The 14696-nt window shown below is 46.7% G+C and overlaps 1 protein-coding gene across 1 annotated transcript; it reads right to left on the reverse strand.

The window, feature by feature from the left end:
- Positions 1-12467: 12467 nt before the first annotated feature.
- Positions 12468-13990, reverse strand: LOC125177847 (nucleoporin NUP116/NSP116-like). Its single transcript, XM_047880346.1, has 4 exons — positions 13943-13990; positions 13187-13397; positions 12762-12893; positions 12468-12592 (listed from the first exon to the last, which is right to left on the reverse strand). The coding sequence occupies exons 1-4, from the start codon at positions 13988-13990 to the stop codon at positions 12468-12470; spliced, it is 516 nt and encodes a 171-aa protein (XP_047736302.1).
- Positions 13991-14696: the final 706 nt, after the last annotated feature.

Genomic DNA, 14696 nt, shown 5'->3' on the forward strand with positions numbered 1-14696 from the left:
GCTACTGAAGTGTCACCAAAGATCTTGCAATATTCATCCACTGATTTTTCCACTCTCTGCACAGTGGTAATAGAACGGAACATACAGTAATTTCCAACAAACGGAACAAACTGAACAAAATTTCTAATAGTGCAATGAAATTGCTCTTATATGCCAAATTACTGCCACGGCTCTAAGCCCCTGCCCCTAGACACTTGAATTTAGTCTCAACTTCATAGGCTAAGCTACTCAACTCAGGAGTCAGGAGGACTGAGGACTCAGGAGGAGCATGCTTGCTTTGCACGAGTTGCACATACCGCACAGCATAGTGGCAAAGCAGAGAGTTTTTTAGACTCTTCCTCAAGTTCTTTTCTGACTAAATTCTGAGTCCTATAAGTAGACCAGTAAAGTATCCTGGATACCAGCATTATCACACTTAAGAAATTGGTTTAAATCTTGAGTAAATGAGGAAATTGAAAATGAACTTATTCCAAAAAAAGCTCTGGTTTGCCACTATGCCGCACAGCACACAGGAGGGGATATGAAAGATGAAAGTACTGTAAAAGTAATGGTGGTCAGGTGGAGTTGGGCAATGCTGGCCTCCCTCTAAGGCTCTAATTACATTAATTATATTATGCTAATGCAGCCCAACCGGCCAACCCCAAGTGATCAAATGAACACTATAAAAAGACAAATGCATGCAAGATTGCAATTGTATATTATACTAAATATATATACTTAGTGCTTCAAAACGGTAGAGCACACATCGTTGCTTTATAGTACATGACGTACGAAGAATGTGAGGTATATGATCTTGCTTTGAATAGAATTTATCTTGCACCTCTCAAATCATGATATTTCTCATTTTTCTTTTATTTAATGGATTTTTCAAAAAAAATTCAAGCCTTATACTTAGACTTAGTGCCTCGAAACGGTAGAGCACAGATCATTGCTTTGTACATGATGTACGAAAAATGTGAGGTAGGCTATTTCTTGCTTTAAAGAGAATTATCTTGCACTTCTCACAGCAAAGGACAGACCACCACTCGGGACTCCGCAGTCCGCAGTACTCCGGCGTGGCGAACAAATAATCCATCGAATAGCGCGGAGAAGTTAGCGTTTCCGGAGTGTTGGAATCATGAGGGTTATTTTGTATTACTATAATAGAATAGAATAGAACTGTCGGCACTGAAGAAATAGGCCCATGGCCTGTTGCCGATTCTTGAATTTTTCGTGACTTGATTAACAAGGGATCCGGCCTTTGGAACTGTAATGATTTTTAGTTCTAGAAATTTTAAAGCAGATGTTCTGGCAACATCGACCAAAGTATTGGATGGACTTGTTTTACGGTTTGGCCTTTCGTTGATCCTTACTGAAGACAGCCGCTTGTGTTCTTGCTCTTGGTAAGCGTCTAGGTTCTCTAATTTGTAATTTGTAGTAGAATAACTGCGAGAATATGTTCAGAATATTGTGTACTTATCTAGTTATTAGTGTTTAATTAATTTAATGAAATGCGTGTTTATTTGTAGGAGAACTTCCCTCCTCTGCTCTGTTCTGCTGTTCTACTGTTCTACTTTAATAAAACTTTGAACGTGGACCAAGCCTAATGACCCAAACACCCAATGGAAATTACCGTCAATGAAACAATAAACTCGTCCGTTTGAACTTGAACCAATAGAAACATTACAATGGTGGCCAGTATGATTGTGGAATACTTAGATGAAGAGCTCAGTGTTACTGTGTTATGACTTACAGTGATGAGATAAACTTTAGTCATCTTCTAAATTTCCAGTTCGAGAAAAAGGAACTTACTTTTGAGCAATGGATGAGTCAATGTGTATTCGTGACGGAAAGGAATTAGGTCTCAGTGACAGTGCCTTGTTGAAGTACGTGACTGAGCGGGTGAAGAGGGAGGAGGAGCGAATGAGGAGGGAAGAAGAGCGTCTAGAAAAGGAAGAGCGGCGAAGGAAAGAAGAGGCTGATCGAGAAGAAAGACTGCTTGCACGAGAAGAGAAGAAAATAGAACACGAACTGCGTATGGCGGAACTCGAGATGGAGAGGACGCGAATTGAAGCCAGCGTGCCGAACCAAATTTCAGGACCATCGAGAACCAACATTAAATTGAATCCTTTCAAGGAAGGAGAGGATGTAGCAGTGTTTTTGAGAACTTTTGAGAGAGTTAAGGAGGCCAATGGCTGGTCGGAAAGTGTTGCTATTCCTGCATTAATGAACGGTTTTGCCAATACTAAGGTTGGCGTGTTTTTGGATACATTGCCACCTGGGTTACCATATGTTGAGGTAAGAGACCTAATTGTGCAGAGTTTTGACAAGCTGAAGGTGTGCTTTCGTAAAGCTTTAGAGGATTCTACTGCGTTTCCTAAATTTCAAGTGCGTAACGATGTGTTAATGAGATTGAGCTTACGGAACAGGCAAGCTAGAGATGTTGTTGAGCAAATTGTATTGCCATCATGCCTCATTACGAAAGTTATGACATTGGCCCATGATACGGTCATGTCCGGTCATTTGGGAATTCGTAAAACGCTGTTGCGTGTGATGCAACATTTCTATTGGCCAGGTGTGTATGCTGATGTGTCAAGATTTTGTAGATCGTGTGGCGTATGTCAGCGAAACTCTATTGGTAAGCCTCCCAAAGTGCCTTTAATTAATCTACCTGTTGTAGGCACGCCTTTTGAAAGAGTCGCGATTGATTTAATTGGACCATTGACGAAGTCGAGAAAAGGCAATCGGTTTGCATTAGTTTCCATTGATCTTGCTACGAAGTACCCTGATGCAGTTCCTCTCAAGCGGATCGACAGCGATACTATTGCAGAGGCTTTACTCGAAATCTACTCAAGAGTGGGACTTCCGAAGGAGATACTCCATGACCAAGGAACCCAGTTCATGTCAGCGGTTATGCGGAAATTTAATCAGTTGCTTCAAATCAAGAGTATCCACACAACGCCTTACAATCCACGGTGCAATGGGTCCTGCGAGAATTTTAACAAATCATTAAAGCAGATGTTGAAAAAAAATAACGGAAGAACAGCCGGAAGATTGGGACCGTTATTTGTAGCCATTATTATTCGCTTACAGAGAAGTTCCACAGTTGTCAACCAGTTTTGCTCCATTTGAACTCTTGTTTGGGCACGAAGTGCGAGGACCATTGTTTTTGATCAAGGAAAAAATTTTGAGTAATTCGACGGATGAAGAAGAGCTTTCCGTGACGTCCTATGTGATGCAGATGAGGCAAAGAGTGAAAGAGTTCATGAAACTAGCAAACGACAATGAGCAAAGAAGTAAGAAGAAAGAGAAGTTTTATTATGACCGATCCTGTCGCAAGCGAACTTTTAAGATTGGTGATGAAGTGTTGCTACTGCTACCAACGTCTACCAATAAACTCCAAGCTGAGTGGAAAGGGCCGTTTGTTGTGGTGAGGAAGCTCAACAAAGTCGACTACGTCATAAGAGTTGGATCGAACGAGCGTACTTACCACATAAATATGCTCAAGCCATTCCGAACTCGAGAAGTGCCGAGCCAAGTGGAAAAAGTGGAGGTCAGTCAATTAGCTGAAACTACCGTTGTATTAGAACCTAACGTATCTAATGAATTGACAGTGGAACAGAAGGCACAGATTCAAATTCTTCTAGACAAAGAGAAAGCTGTGTTTAGTTCAATTCCTGGACAGATTGTTGGCCTGAAATATCGTATTACTGTAGATACAGAGAAGCCGATAAGGACACTTCCTTACAAGGTGCCGTTTCAGCTCAAAGCTCAAGTTCAGGAAGAGTTGGAGAAATGGCAACGCCAGGGCATCATTAGAAAGTCAACCAGTGAGTGGGCGTCTCCGATGGTGGTGGTGCGCAATGCTGATGGTTCATTGCGGCTCGCTATAGATTTCCGGAAGCTTAATCCACATGTTAACGTTGACAACTATCCGATGCCAGAGCGAGAGGCCGTCATTGAAAAACTCAGCGAAGCAAAATTTTTGTCTAAATTAGATTTAACGAAAGCGTACTTCCAAATGCCGTTGGAAGAGAGTTCTAAGCAGTTTACATCATTTGTTACAGAGTTCGGACAATTTGAATTTAATTGTGTACCTTTTGGAATTAGATTTGCTAGTGGTCTGTGTAACCGTGTATTGAAAGAAATATTAGGAGACTGTTATAAATTTGTAACTAGTTTCGTAGATGACTTAGTAATTTTCAGTAGCGATTTTGAATCTCATTTAGTTCATGTCCAGAGTGTTTTGCGAAAGCTTAAGGCGGTAGGAATAACGTTAAATATTGCAAAATGTGATTTTGGACAGACCAAGGTGAAATTTTTGGGTTTCATCGTGGGCAATGGTGAAATAAAGCCAGATCCTGCTAAGGTAGAAGCTGTCCGGAAATTCCCGAAGCCAGTTAGGAAAAAGGAATTAAGATCATTTCTGGGCCTTTTGAATTTCTATAGGCGCTTTTTACCGCATCTGTCGCACCATAGTGCTGGGTTAACGAAAATGTTGTGCAAGTCAGAGCTCGATGTATTGCAGTGGACCAGCGAATCAACTCAGTGCTTTAGAGAAGCCGTTGAATTGTTGACCGCGGACGTGGCATTAGCGATACCTAGGCCTGATTAGACGTTCATTCTTCAGACTGATGCAAGCAAGCTAGGTATTACAGTAGTTTTGGGACAGGAAATTGATGGGAAGTTTAGGCCAATAGCATTCATGAGCCGTAAACTTAATAAGGCTGAACAGAATTACTCTGTCATAGAGCAGGAATGTTTAGCTATCAAATGGTGTGTCAACTATTGCTATCAGTATCTTTACGGTAAGAAATTCATTATTCGTACCGATCATGCACCTCTTCAATGGCTTCGTCAAAATAAGGACAAAAATTCTAGATTGATGAGGTGGGCTTTGTGTCTTCAGGGGTATGATTTTGTTATTGAATACATCAGGGGCACGGAGAACTTTTTGGCTGATTTGTTTTCTAGGAGTGTTCATTTGCCTGATGGTGAGGAAGAAGCGAGGGCTTGGAAATAATTTTGGATAATTTGTTCAAATTAAATTATAGATTTATGGGGGAAGGTATATGTAATGATTTTTAGTTCTAGAAATTTTGAAGCAGATGTTCTGGCAACATCGACCAAAGTATTGGATGGACTTGTTTTACGGTTTGGCCATTCGTTGATCCTTACTGAAGACAGCCGCTTGTGTTCTTGCTCTTGGTAAGCGTCTAGGTTCTATAATTTGTAATAGAATAACTGTGAGAATATGTTCAGAATATTGTGTACTTATCTAGTTATTAGTGTTTAATTAATTTAATGAAATGCGTGTTTATTTGTAGGAGAACTTCCCTCCTCTGCTCTGTTCTGCTGTTCTACTTTAATAAAACTTTGAACTTGGACCAAGCCTAATGACCCAAACACCCAATTGGAAGTTACCGTCAATGAATCAATAAACTCGTCCGTTTGAACCTGAACTAATAGAAACATTACAATCTTATCTACGAACATACATAAGTTGAGACTACTCACACCTCACTATATGATAAGACAGAACTGATTACCGTACGAATAACTAACCATGAAACATTTTATGTCAATATTGACTTGATTGTTTGTTTGTTTAGTGGCCTTAGTTGCTGGCGCTTCAAACCGAGCTATCTCGCGCCGAATATCGCGTTGGGAATCATGGCATGAGACTGGGACATCACATGTATTAGTATAGTATAGTATAGTATCTTCGGCATTTAAAGAATAGGCCTGGATAGGCCTGTCGCCGACACGGACTTCATTGGGGCGCATCACATGTTTTATGGTGTATCACACAAATGGTTATATAATGTCGAACATATTTATCGCCCTTAGGTTTTCTACGAGTCGGTCGACATTATAATGGCCGTTTTCTGGTTGGGCCAAGATGCTTTTTAGGTGTGTGTTGGGAACATTTCGACATAGGTGAAGGAAGGATTGCCATCGGGCATCACTATAAGACGGGCATTCACAGAGGAAGTGGGTCACGGTATGGGGCACTAGGCAATCCATACAATATGGTGCAGGCGAGCGTTCCATGAGGTGGCCATGGGTGATTCTGGTGTGTCCAATGAGAAGGCGGGTGAGGCATACCTCCACCCGGCGTACGCGGTGAGACGAGGACGGCCAAAGCCATACTTTCTTTTTAATTTGTCGGAGTTTATTTCCGAGGCGCGCCCATAGAAGATGGGGTAATGAGGCGCGAAGATGGGGTAATGATGCCAGTAGGGCCGGGGACCCAGCAGAATGTTACTCTTCTGTCGGATAAGCCATCTATGTATGGCGGTCACCAGGGGATGCGGCGAGTTGTAATAGCGCTTAGATAGCACTCTTTGAGTCGCTGAATATCCGTATCTCAATGTCCTCGCTGTTCTTTGCAATTGCAATGGCACTTAGAATGTCGCATAGCTTTGCCGTAAATATTGAGGAGTAGCAATGTAACTTCAGCGATCTCCTTGCAGCGCCGCTCACCGTGGCGCATCCAACTATACTATCGTCTTCGGAGCCATCGGTGTATATGTGCATGTCACATCTGTGTCTAGCCCTGATATGATCGAGTTGATGTGAAGCTCTCCGCTCTCTGCGTATAGACTTAAGACTGGTGAAGACTGGAACGCACCAGTGCAGAGTCGGATGGCGCTGTCGTGGACAGGATCCAGTAGGTGAAGAGCTGAGGCTTTTGCTGAAGAGAAGACGATGGAGCCGCAGTCCACTCTGGATCGAACAACGAGCGGTATACTCGTAACGAAGTGCATCGGTCAGCGCCCCAGGTAAGATGGGATAAGCATCTCAGAACCGAGAGGGCACGGGTACAAGTTTGTTTGAGCTGCCGGATGTGAGGTATCCAGCTGAGGCGCATATCCAAGACAAAGCCGAGGAAACTAGTTGATTGCACGAACAAGATCGGGTGATCGGCGAGGTACAGGCTAGGCTCAGCCGCATTGCGAGTACGGCGGAAGTTGATTGCTACCGTTTTCGTTGGGGAGAAGGTGAAGCCGTTTTCGGTGCACCACTTGCAGAGGGCATTAATCGCAACCTGCAAGCGTCGCTCCAGGGCCGGAAGGTTATGCCGAAGATGCGTATATGACCAAGTCATCGACATATAGCGAGCCACTCACAGCAGCAGGGAGTTGGCGAAAGATGTTATTGATGGCAAGGGCGAACAGCGTACAGCTCAGTAAAGAACCCTGTGGTACACTTTCTTCTTGTAGGCGCTCTTCAGAGGAGACGTTAGCTATGCGGATTGTAAAGAGGCATCGATGAAGGAAATTTGAGATAAAGAAGGCCATGTGGGTACGAATGCCGCTCACGTGCGCGGCGCGGAGGATGCCAAAGTGCCAAGCAGTGACGTAGGCTTTTTCAAGGTCGAAAAATACCCCGACAAGGTGCTGTTTTTCTCGGTACGCGGAAAGGATATCTGTTGTGAGGCGAACCAGAGCATCTGTTGTTGAGCGGGCTCAGCGGAGAGCAAACTGCCCTGGTGACAGGTGCTCTCCCTGCTCCAAATATTTCGTCAGTCTCACGTTGATGATGCGTTCCAACAGCTCACATAGGCAGCTAGTATGAGCAATCGGTCGATAGCTGGAGGTCTCCGATGCCGGTTTACCTGGTTTCAGGAAGGCAAGAGTTACAGCTTGACGCCACGCATCAGGGAACAAGTGGTCCATCCAGATTCTGTTGTAGATATTTAGAAGCCACTGCAGGCTTGTTCCATGTAGGTGTTCAATCATCTGGTAGGTGACCTGATCGGCTCCTGGAGCTGTCCGACGGGACTGCTTCAGCATACCTTTAACCTCAGTCATGGAGATAGGTCATTGTAAGAATGAGTATCGCATTATGAGAAGTCTAGGGGGCGGGCCTCCATTCTGTTACGATGTTGGTGAAAGGCTGGCGTGTGACGGTCCCGGATACTAACCGAAGCAAAGTGGTCGGCGAGGAGTTCAGCACAGGCGCGTGGTTCTGAGACGGGTTCTCCATTGTGTACCAGAAACGGGGAGGGCTGCGTGCTGTAGCGCCCAGACATCTCGCCGATTCTGTTCCACACCTTTGATGAGGGGGTGTCCGAATTAATTCCCGACACATAGCGCTGCCAAGAGGTCAAGTGGGCGGCGTCCTTCTTCATCTTCCGCGCCACCGCTCGAGCTCGGCTGAGTGTGATTTTAACAGCCACTAGACCGGATCTTTGGAAGCGGCGAAGTGTTCGTTTTCGTTCCAGATTTGCTAGCGTGCACGCGGGCGTCCACCATGGGTTTGGCCGGTTTCGGGTGCCCTTAGTTTTAGGTACTGCACAATTAGCTGCTGCGAGGATTAAGGAGGTGAGTTTGTCAATCGCCTGGGCGAGAGGAAGGTTACGGATTTGGTCGTCATCAGGGGAGACCTGTGTATGCCGCCGGAAGATCGCCCAGTCAGCTTTGTCATGCAGATATCTCGGGGTTCGATGCACAGGGAGGCACGGAAGTACATCAATGATATCTGGGATATGGTCACTGCCATGCAGATCGTCCATCACCCGCCAGCTCAAGTCCAGCACGACATCGGGGGAACAGAGGGACAGGTCCAACACCGATGATTCTCCCGATTGGGTGCACAATCGTGTCTTGGCTCCAGAGCTGAGGAGGCACAGGTGAGCCTGCACTAAGAACTGTTCAACGATGTCTACGTGTTGGTTAGAGTTTGTATCTCCCCATATATTGGGCTTCTGGCGTTCAAGTCCCCGATGATCAAGTAAGGGGAGGGAACTTGTAGACTAAGCTGCACGAGATCATAAACAGCAAGAGGTACCGGGGAGAGATGTAAATATTGCATATTGTGAGCAGCCTATGTAGATGGAGGCGCACCGCGACTGCCTGAAGTGGGATTTGGAAGGCTATACGCTGGAATGCTCGATCGTTACTTCCGAAGCACATCAGGCCGTCGCCCGGAACGCCCTGAGCAGTCCGCGAGTGAGTAAGGACGCTGTATCCATTTAGAAGCCGGGGCACGAATCGACCCAACATGCTCTCCTGAAGGCCCGCGTAGGCCGGTGTAAGGTCGTAGAGCAGTGATAAAAATTCACTCGAGTTAGCAGTTCCATTGTAGTTTTTCCATTTCGCAGTTAGGGCTCTGGGGATCGCATGTCCATGTTGTTCTTGTTATTGCCCCGCGCCCGATCCCGGCGTCACTGGTCCAGCCGTGGCTGGAGCCAGCGCACAACCGCAGCTGGGTCCCTCCAAGGATCTATGGTGCTGAGGGGCGTTGGGTTGTTAAGAGGTGGGGCACATCATCCAAGGTGAGGTGGCAGTAGTTGCACAGGTTATTGGTGTTATTATGAATTCTGCTTTTGTATATGTTCAGGAGTATACAGTGGCCAGAGCAAAGTTGTGCCAGCGTTCGTCTTGCGGATCTGTGAAGCGTTTGTTCAGATTTATCTATTTCTGGGAGCGGAGACCAGCCGTTAAGCAGTACTGTGGGTGGTACGAGTCTATGGCAGCTTGGGCAGCGTTGGCATGGAGAGTGCTGCTAGCTGCTTTGAGGGTGGCACTGTTAATAGTGGTTGGGAGTGAAGGTTGAACGGCATTTATGTATTTGATGGAAAGAGTGTCTCTTATGTTGCGGGTTGGGTGCGTTCTTGTAATTTAGTGGCAGGCATGTTGAGGTAGGTGGCTCCGCAGAAGGTCCTGGGCTGAGAGGAGGTCCGTATGTTGTTGAATAGTGAGCATTTGACATTCGGAGTGAAGATGTTGTTCGGCAGTTATGGTTATGGGAGAACCGGTTATGGTTCTCAGAGCAGAATTTTGAACTGTTTAGAGGCGGGTGATGTTGGTAGGACAGGTGACAGGAGACCAGGCTGGGCTGGCGTACTCAATTATTGAGCGACCGATGGCTTTGTATGTTTGTAGTAGGGTTTCCTTGTCTTGTCCAAAGGAGGTGCCTGAGAGTGCTTTCAGTATGTTGTTGAGTTTTGAGGCTTTTGCTGCCGTGGTTCTGTGGTGGGTGGTAAAGGTGAGAATGGTTTCAAAGATTAAGCCAAGGATTTTTGGGTTGTGTTCTAGCGGGAGTAGTTGATTGTTGATCTTGACTTGAGGGTGGTGATTGTACTGTACCGTATGCGGTGTAATGAGGGTGACTGTTGACTTGCTGGCAGAGATTTCCAGGTTGCGGTGAGTGAAAAAAGTTGCAGAGTTGAGGGCGATAGTCGTTGAGTTGCTGGGTGAGAATGTCGGCGTCGAGACCAGTGCTGTAGAGTGTGAAATCGTCAGCATAGGAGATGATCTTGATGTTAGGTGGTGGTTGGGGTACCTTGGAGACATAGTAATTGAAGAGGGCAGGAGACAGGACGGAGCCCTGTGGAACACCTGTGTGGATTGTTAGGTGTTTAGAGTTTTGATGGCGGAATTCCGTTGAGGCAGAACGGCCTTGTAGGTAGTTGGAGATCCAGCGGGTGATAGATCCGGGTAGTGGGGAGGCGAGAAGGTCGTCGATCAGTATCCGGTGGTTGATGGTGGCAAAGGCTTTGGTGAGGTCCAGTGCGGCGATAATGGTTCGGTGAACCGGCCTCTTTCGGTTCAGACCGTAGATGATGTCTGTAGTGAGAAGAGTGAGTGCAGACGTGGTCGAATATCCGGGCCGGAATCCATGTTGATGATCGGCTAGGGGCAGGTGTTGGGTGATAATATGTAGCAAACATCTTTCTAGGACTTTGATGGCGGGGCAAAGCAGGGGATTGGTCGATAGGATTTAGCGTCATTGTCCGGTTTGCCGGGTTTGAGCAGCGGTATGACTTTGGCGGATTTGTAAATGTCGGGAATTCGGCATGTTCGGAGTGACTCATTGAGAAAGCGTGTCAGGTAAATAATTCCGATAGGTCCAGCTGATGTCTTCGGAGAGGCCCGGCTTGGAACAGATGTGGCGGCCTGAAGGAATGTTACGGTTGCTTGCGCTGATTAAAATTTTACGAAACTGATGTTCGGCTGTAGACAAGTTGGCAGGGAAGACGGAGTTTTCGAAGGCGGCCTGGGTGTCGGCAGCGTATTTTTCCCAGTCGGCTTTGGCAAAGTTCGTGAAGGTGATTTTCGGGGTCTTGGTTGTCTGATAGTCTGCTTGCAGTGTAATGATTGGCAGGTGGTCGGATGACAGGGTGGTCATGGGGGTCTAATCCATGTGGGTGATCAGGGTATCCGAGGCGATTGAAAGGTCTGGCGATGAGGGTTGTTCTGCGGTTGGAAGCCGGGTTGGTGTGTCCAAATTCAGCGTCCCGTGATCAGAATTGCCGATTTCATCATGGTGCCTGGTCGTGGGACAAGGGCATTCGCCTGGGCGCTTGGCGTCTCAGTACATTAGTTTTTATTTGACTTGGATTGATAAAGTTTCCTGTTCGAGTTTGTAGTGGAAACAGTTAGGTGAGGATGCCTTATGTGGTTCACCACAAATTGGGCATTTAGGCGGGCGGAGGCACGGCAGCTCATGGGCATCTTTTGAGCATCTGGGGCACATGGCAATGGTTGCTCGACATGTTTTGGCTCCATGGTTGAAGCGCTGGCACTTATAGCACCGGCGTGGGCGAGGGATGTACTCTCTCACGTAGCATCGGTGCCACCCAATTTTCACCTCAGTTGGGAGTTTGCGTGTTGCAAAGGTCAGTACATATAATGGTAGGTCCACCAGGGCACCATGCATATTCTTTTTCATTTGGTAGATCGATTTGGCATTAAAGTGGCTGAGGTGCTCTTGTAGATTTTCGACAGTGTACGTGGGCTCATTGCGGTAGTAGATAGTTCCTCTAGTTTCGTTCAATGCGCCGTGTGGTTCAACGGTGACAGAACAAGTTGCCAATGACTTGATATTTCGTATTGCTTCGCTCTGGGTTTTGCTTTGTAATTGCACTATGAGTGCTCCGTTGCGGGTCTCATGTACATTTTTCGGCTCACCACCCAAAGAGTGGACTAGTTGCTGGTTAGCCAGGATCAGATCAATTTCAGTTAGGATCTCACCCGTCGTCGATAAGACGCGCAAGACGCGAGGATAACCTAGGGTGCGGGTTTCTGGAGTTGGCTGCCTTTGTTTGCATGTTCCCTGGTGTTTAAATTTCTTTTTTTGTCCGGCTCTGCCAGGCCCAGGGGCCTGGAGGCGCGAGACAAACGGCTCCAGCGTAGAGATCAATGAGGTACCATCGCTCGCCGCCGGGGCCGTAAAAGGTGATCCAGTCGTCAGCGAAGTATCGGCCGAAGGAGGGTTTTTAGAGTAGCAAGCGCTTGGCTTTATGTACCCCTTTCAGAGGAGGTCTCCCTCCCCCTATCCAGGCTGGCTCAAACCGGAAAAGGGACCCTCGGTGGATCGGTATCCTATTGCAGCATCTCTGCTGTTAGGTGGGCGAACACCGATCAGTAGGAGTAAATACCCCTCCCACCGACAGCCCGGGTCCGAGGCAGCCCTCAAATGTTACCCCGAGAACACGAAGGGCCTTTTAACCCGAAACTACCCTAGCTCGGTTTGTTCTACCCCGACGGGGTCATGAGGTAGCCTTCCCCATGTTCCGAGGACACGGCGGGCCACAGCAGCCTATAAACTGCCGCCTCCCACCGTGCCCACGTGCCACCCCCGTTAGTCTGAACACTCAAGGCTAGGCCAATTTGTCATAATTGAATCTACAAGGGAAACCCCGACAACACAGCCACAGCCGTCATTGCATTTCGCAAGCCCTCCTCCACGTCAAGGGCGGGGCGGCATGGGGAGAGAATATTGAAATAAAACTAGATTCCCTTTCAACAAATAACTGAAATCACACACACCGGCAGGTTTGTTCTGCTGAGTGTTTTGGCCGAATGCAAAACTTTCAGCTGATGATCCTCTCGTCTGGCCGAATGATGGAATTATGGTGCTGCTGCCAAAAAGACCGCCACTGCTGCTAGGTGCAGCGAACCCTGAAGCAGATAGCAATAACCATGATTTAGCCATTTCAATTATTACATATCAACTACGAATGGATTATACGCATTAATTAGAATCAATCTCTACAAACAATTTTAAGGGCATGACAATGATAACCAGTTTAAAAAATGGGGACTTTTAATATTCACTACAAGTAATAAATTTAACAAGTTGAGGAGTCATTGGCAGTGATAACCTTTGTTGACTTGAATAGCTGTAATAATAATACAGCTACTAAAGCATTAGATGCTTCTTAGTAAAAAAGTGAGTTGCAAGATCAGCTGACCTGTATTGGACGATCCAAAAAGTGGTTTGGTCTCGGTAGAATTCTGACCAAAGAGACCACCAGTGTTGGTGGCAGTGGAGCCAAAGAGACCTGTCGAGGCTGTGTTCTGACCAAAAGCCCCTGTCATGAGGCCACCTCCTTGTCCTGGACTCTTAAGATTGGCCAGATAATCTTCAACTCGAAGCTCTTCAAGAGACTTGTTTTCATACTCCTGCACAGAAACATATCAACGTCAGTTGCTGAAGAATAGTCTTAAAACCACAAAAACAAATCACACAGTTTCACCATTTTATTATTATTATTCTACGAAGCATTTATCGTGGCGTCTGGTTCAAACAAACTTCGAGGGATCGTCTCACAAAAGATTAATAGGAAGCGAAAAATAAAGAGGCAAACGAAAGGATGGGAACGGATAAAACGACTAAGCATTAGATTCATTCTTAGGGCGTCGACGAAACACCTGCAACGAAGGAGCCGAAGTTACGGAAGCCGACAGACTGTTCCAGGATCTGGCCGCGGCGACCGAGAACGCTTTATTGCCGACGGTAGATAGACGTGTAAATGGTAAGACGAGGTCCGCTGTTGATGACGAATGCAATCGTCTTTTAGAAAGCAGATCCGACAGGCGCTGCAGACCTTCCGTGAGATAAGGAGGCGCCAGGCCGTGGAGGCATCGAAACGTCAGAACAGCGACCTTGATTTGCAAGCGCTGCTGAATGCGTAGCCAGTGAATATCGCGCAATATCGGCGTGTCACATGGTCGAATTTTCGCTTCTTGCACACGAGTTGAGCAGCAGCGTTCATTACGGGTTGCAGTTTATTAAGTGCTGTAGTGGGACGTCCATAAAGTGTGGCATTACCCAATCTGGTCAGAACGAGCGCCACCACAAGGGCCTCGAGGACCGGCCTCGAAAGACAGCGGCTGATGCTGCGTATTCTTCGCAGAGTTAGTTAGTTGGTTTAGTGGCCAAATGTTAACTAGCTCTTCAGTTTTTTTAGCTATCTCGCACCGAAAGTCAAGATGAACATCACCAAAGAGGTGGAAGGTCTCAGTTATCGAAAGTTTCTCAAATCAAAAATTGTTCATCACCTACAAGGAGCGGAAGGTCTTAATTGCCCAGCCCCTTGAAGCTGGCTTGAAAGAAGCAGCGTTAGCATCTCAAAGAGACGATGTAACAAGGAGGGACAGGTGAAAAGCAACAGAAACTAAGACACTCGAACAAGAAGTCGCTTACACGGAACGTCGGCCGTCCGTACGAGAGAGACAGCGAAGGGAAATGTAAGGAATCCTACCAACATAATAACTTGACCCCACAACAGAGACCTGCAGTCAGACACCGCGAGCTCTCTGTGGTGGGGCGCTCAGGAACAATCACCCTAGGAGCGCGAATTCCCATAAGACTTCTGACGAGCTCAGACGCCCGTCAGAAATCCCCCCTGAGGGGTTTTCGTCGCAGAGCTTCAAAGCAAGCGGCGGTGACTTTGGCAATGTGACTCTTCATTGTAAGTT

This window comes from Hyalella azteca, unplaced genomic scaffold, assembly GCF_000764305.2.
Source record: "Hyalella azteca isolate HAZT.00-mixed unplaced genomic scaffold, Hazt_2.0.2 contig5251, whole genome shotgun sequence".
NCBI lineage: Eukaryota > Metazoa > Arthropoda > Malacostraca > Amphipoda > Hyalellidae > Hyalella > Hyalella azteca.

Bases quoted from the DNA above. Each gene is read 5' to 3' on its own strand.
- LOC125177847 (XM_047880346.1), bottom strand. From the start codon at position 13,990: ATGAACGCTGCTGCTCAACTCGTGTGCAAGAAGCGAAAATTCGACCAT. The intron at 13,398-13,942 runs GTGACACGCCGA...GTTTCTGTGCAG, and splicing joins AGAAGCGAAAATTCGACCAT to GAGTATGAAAACAAGTCTCT. The intron at 12,593-12,761 runs GTGTGTGTGATT...AAATTGGCCTAG, and splicing joins TCAGCAGAACAAACCTGCCG to CCTTGAGTGTTCAGACTAAC.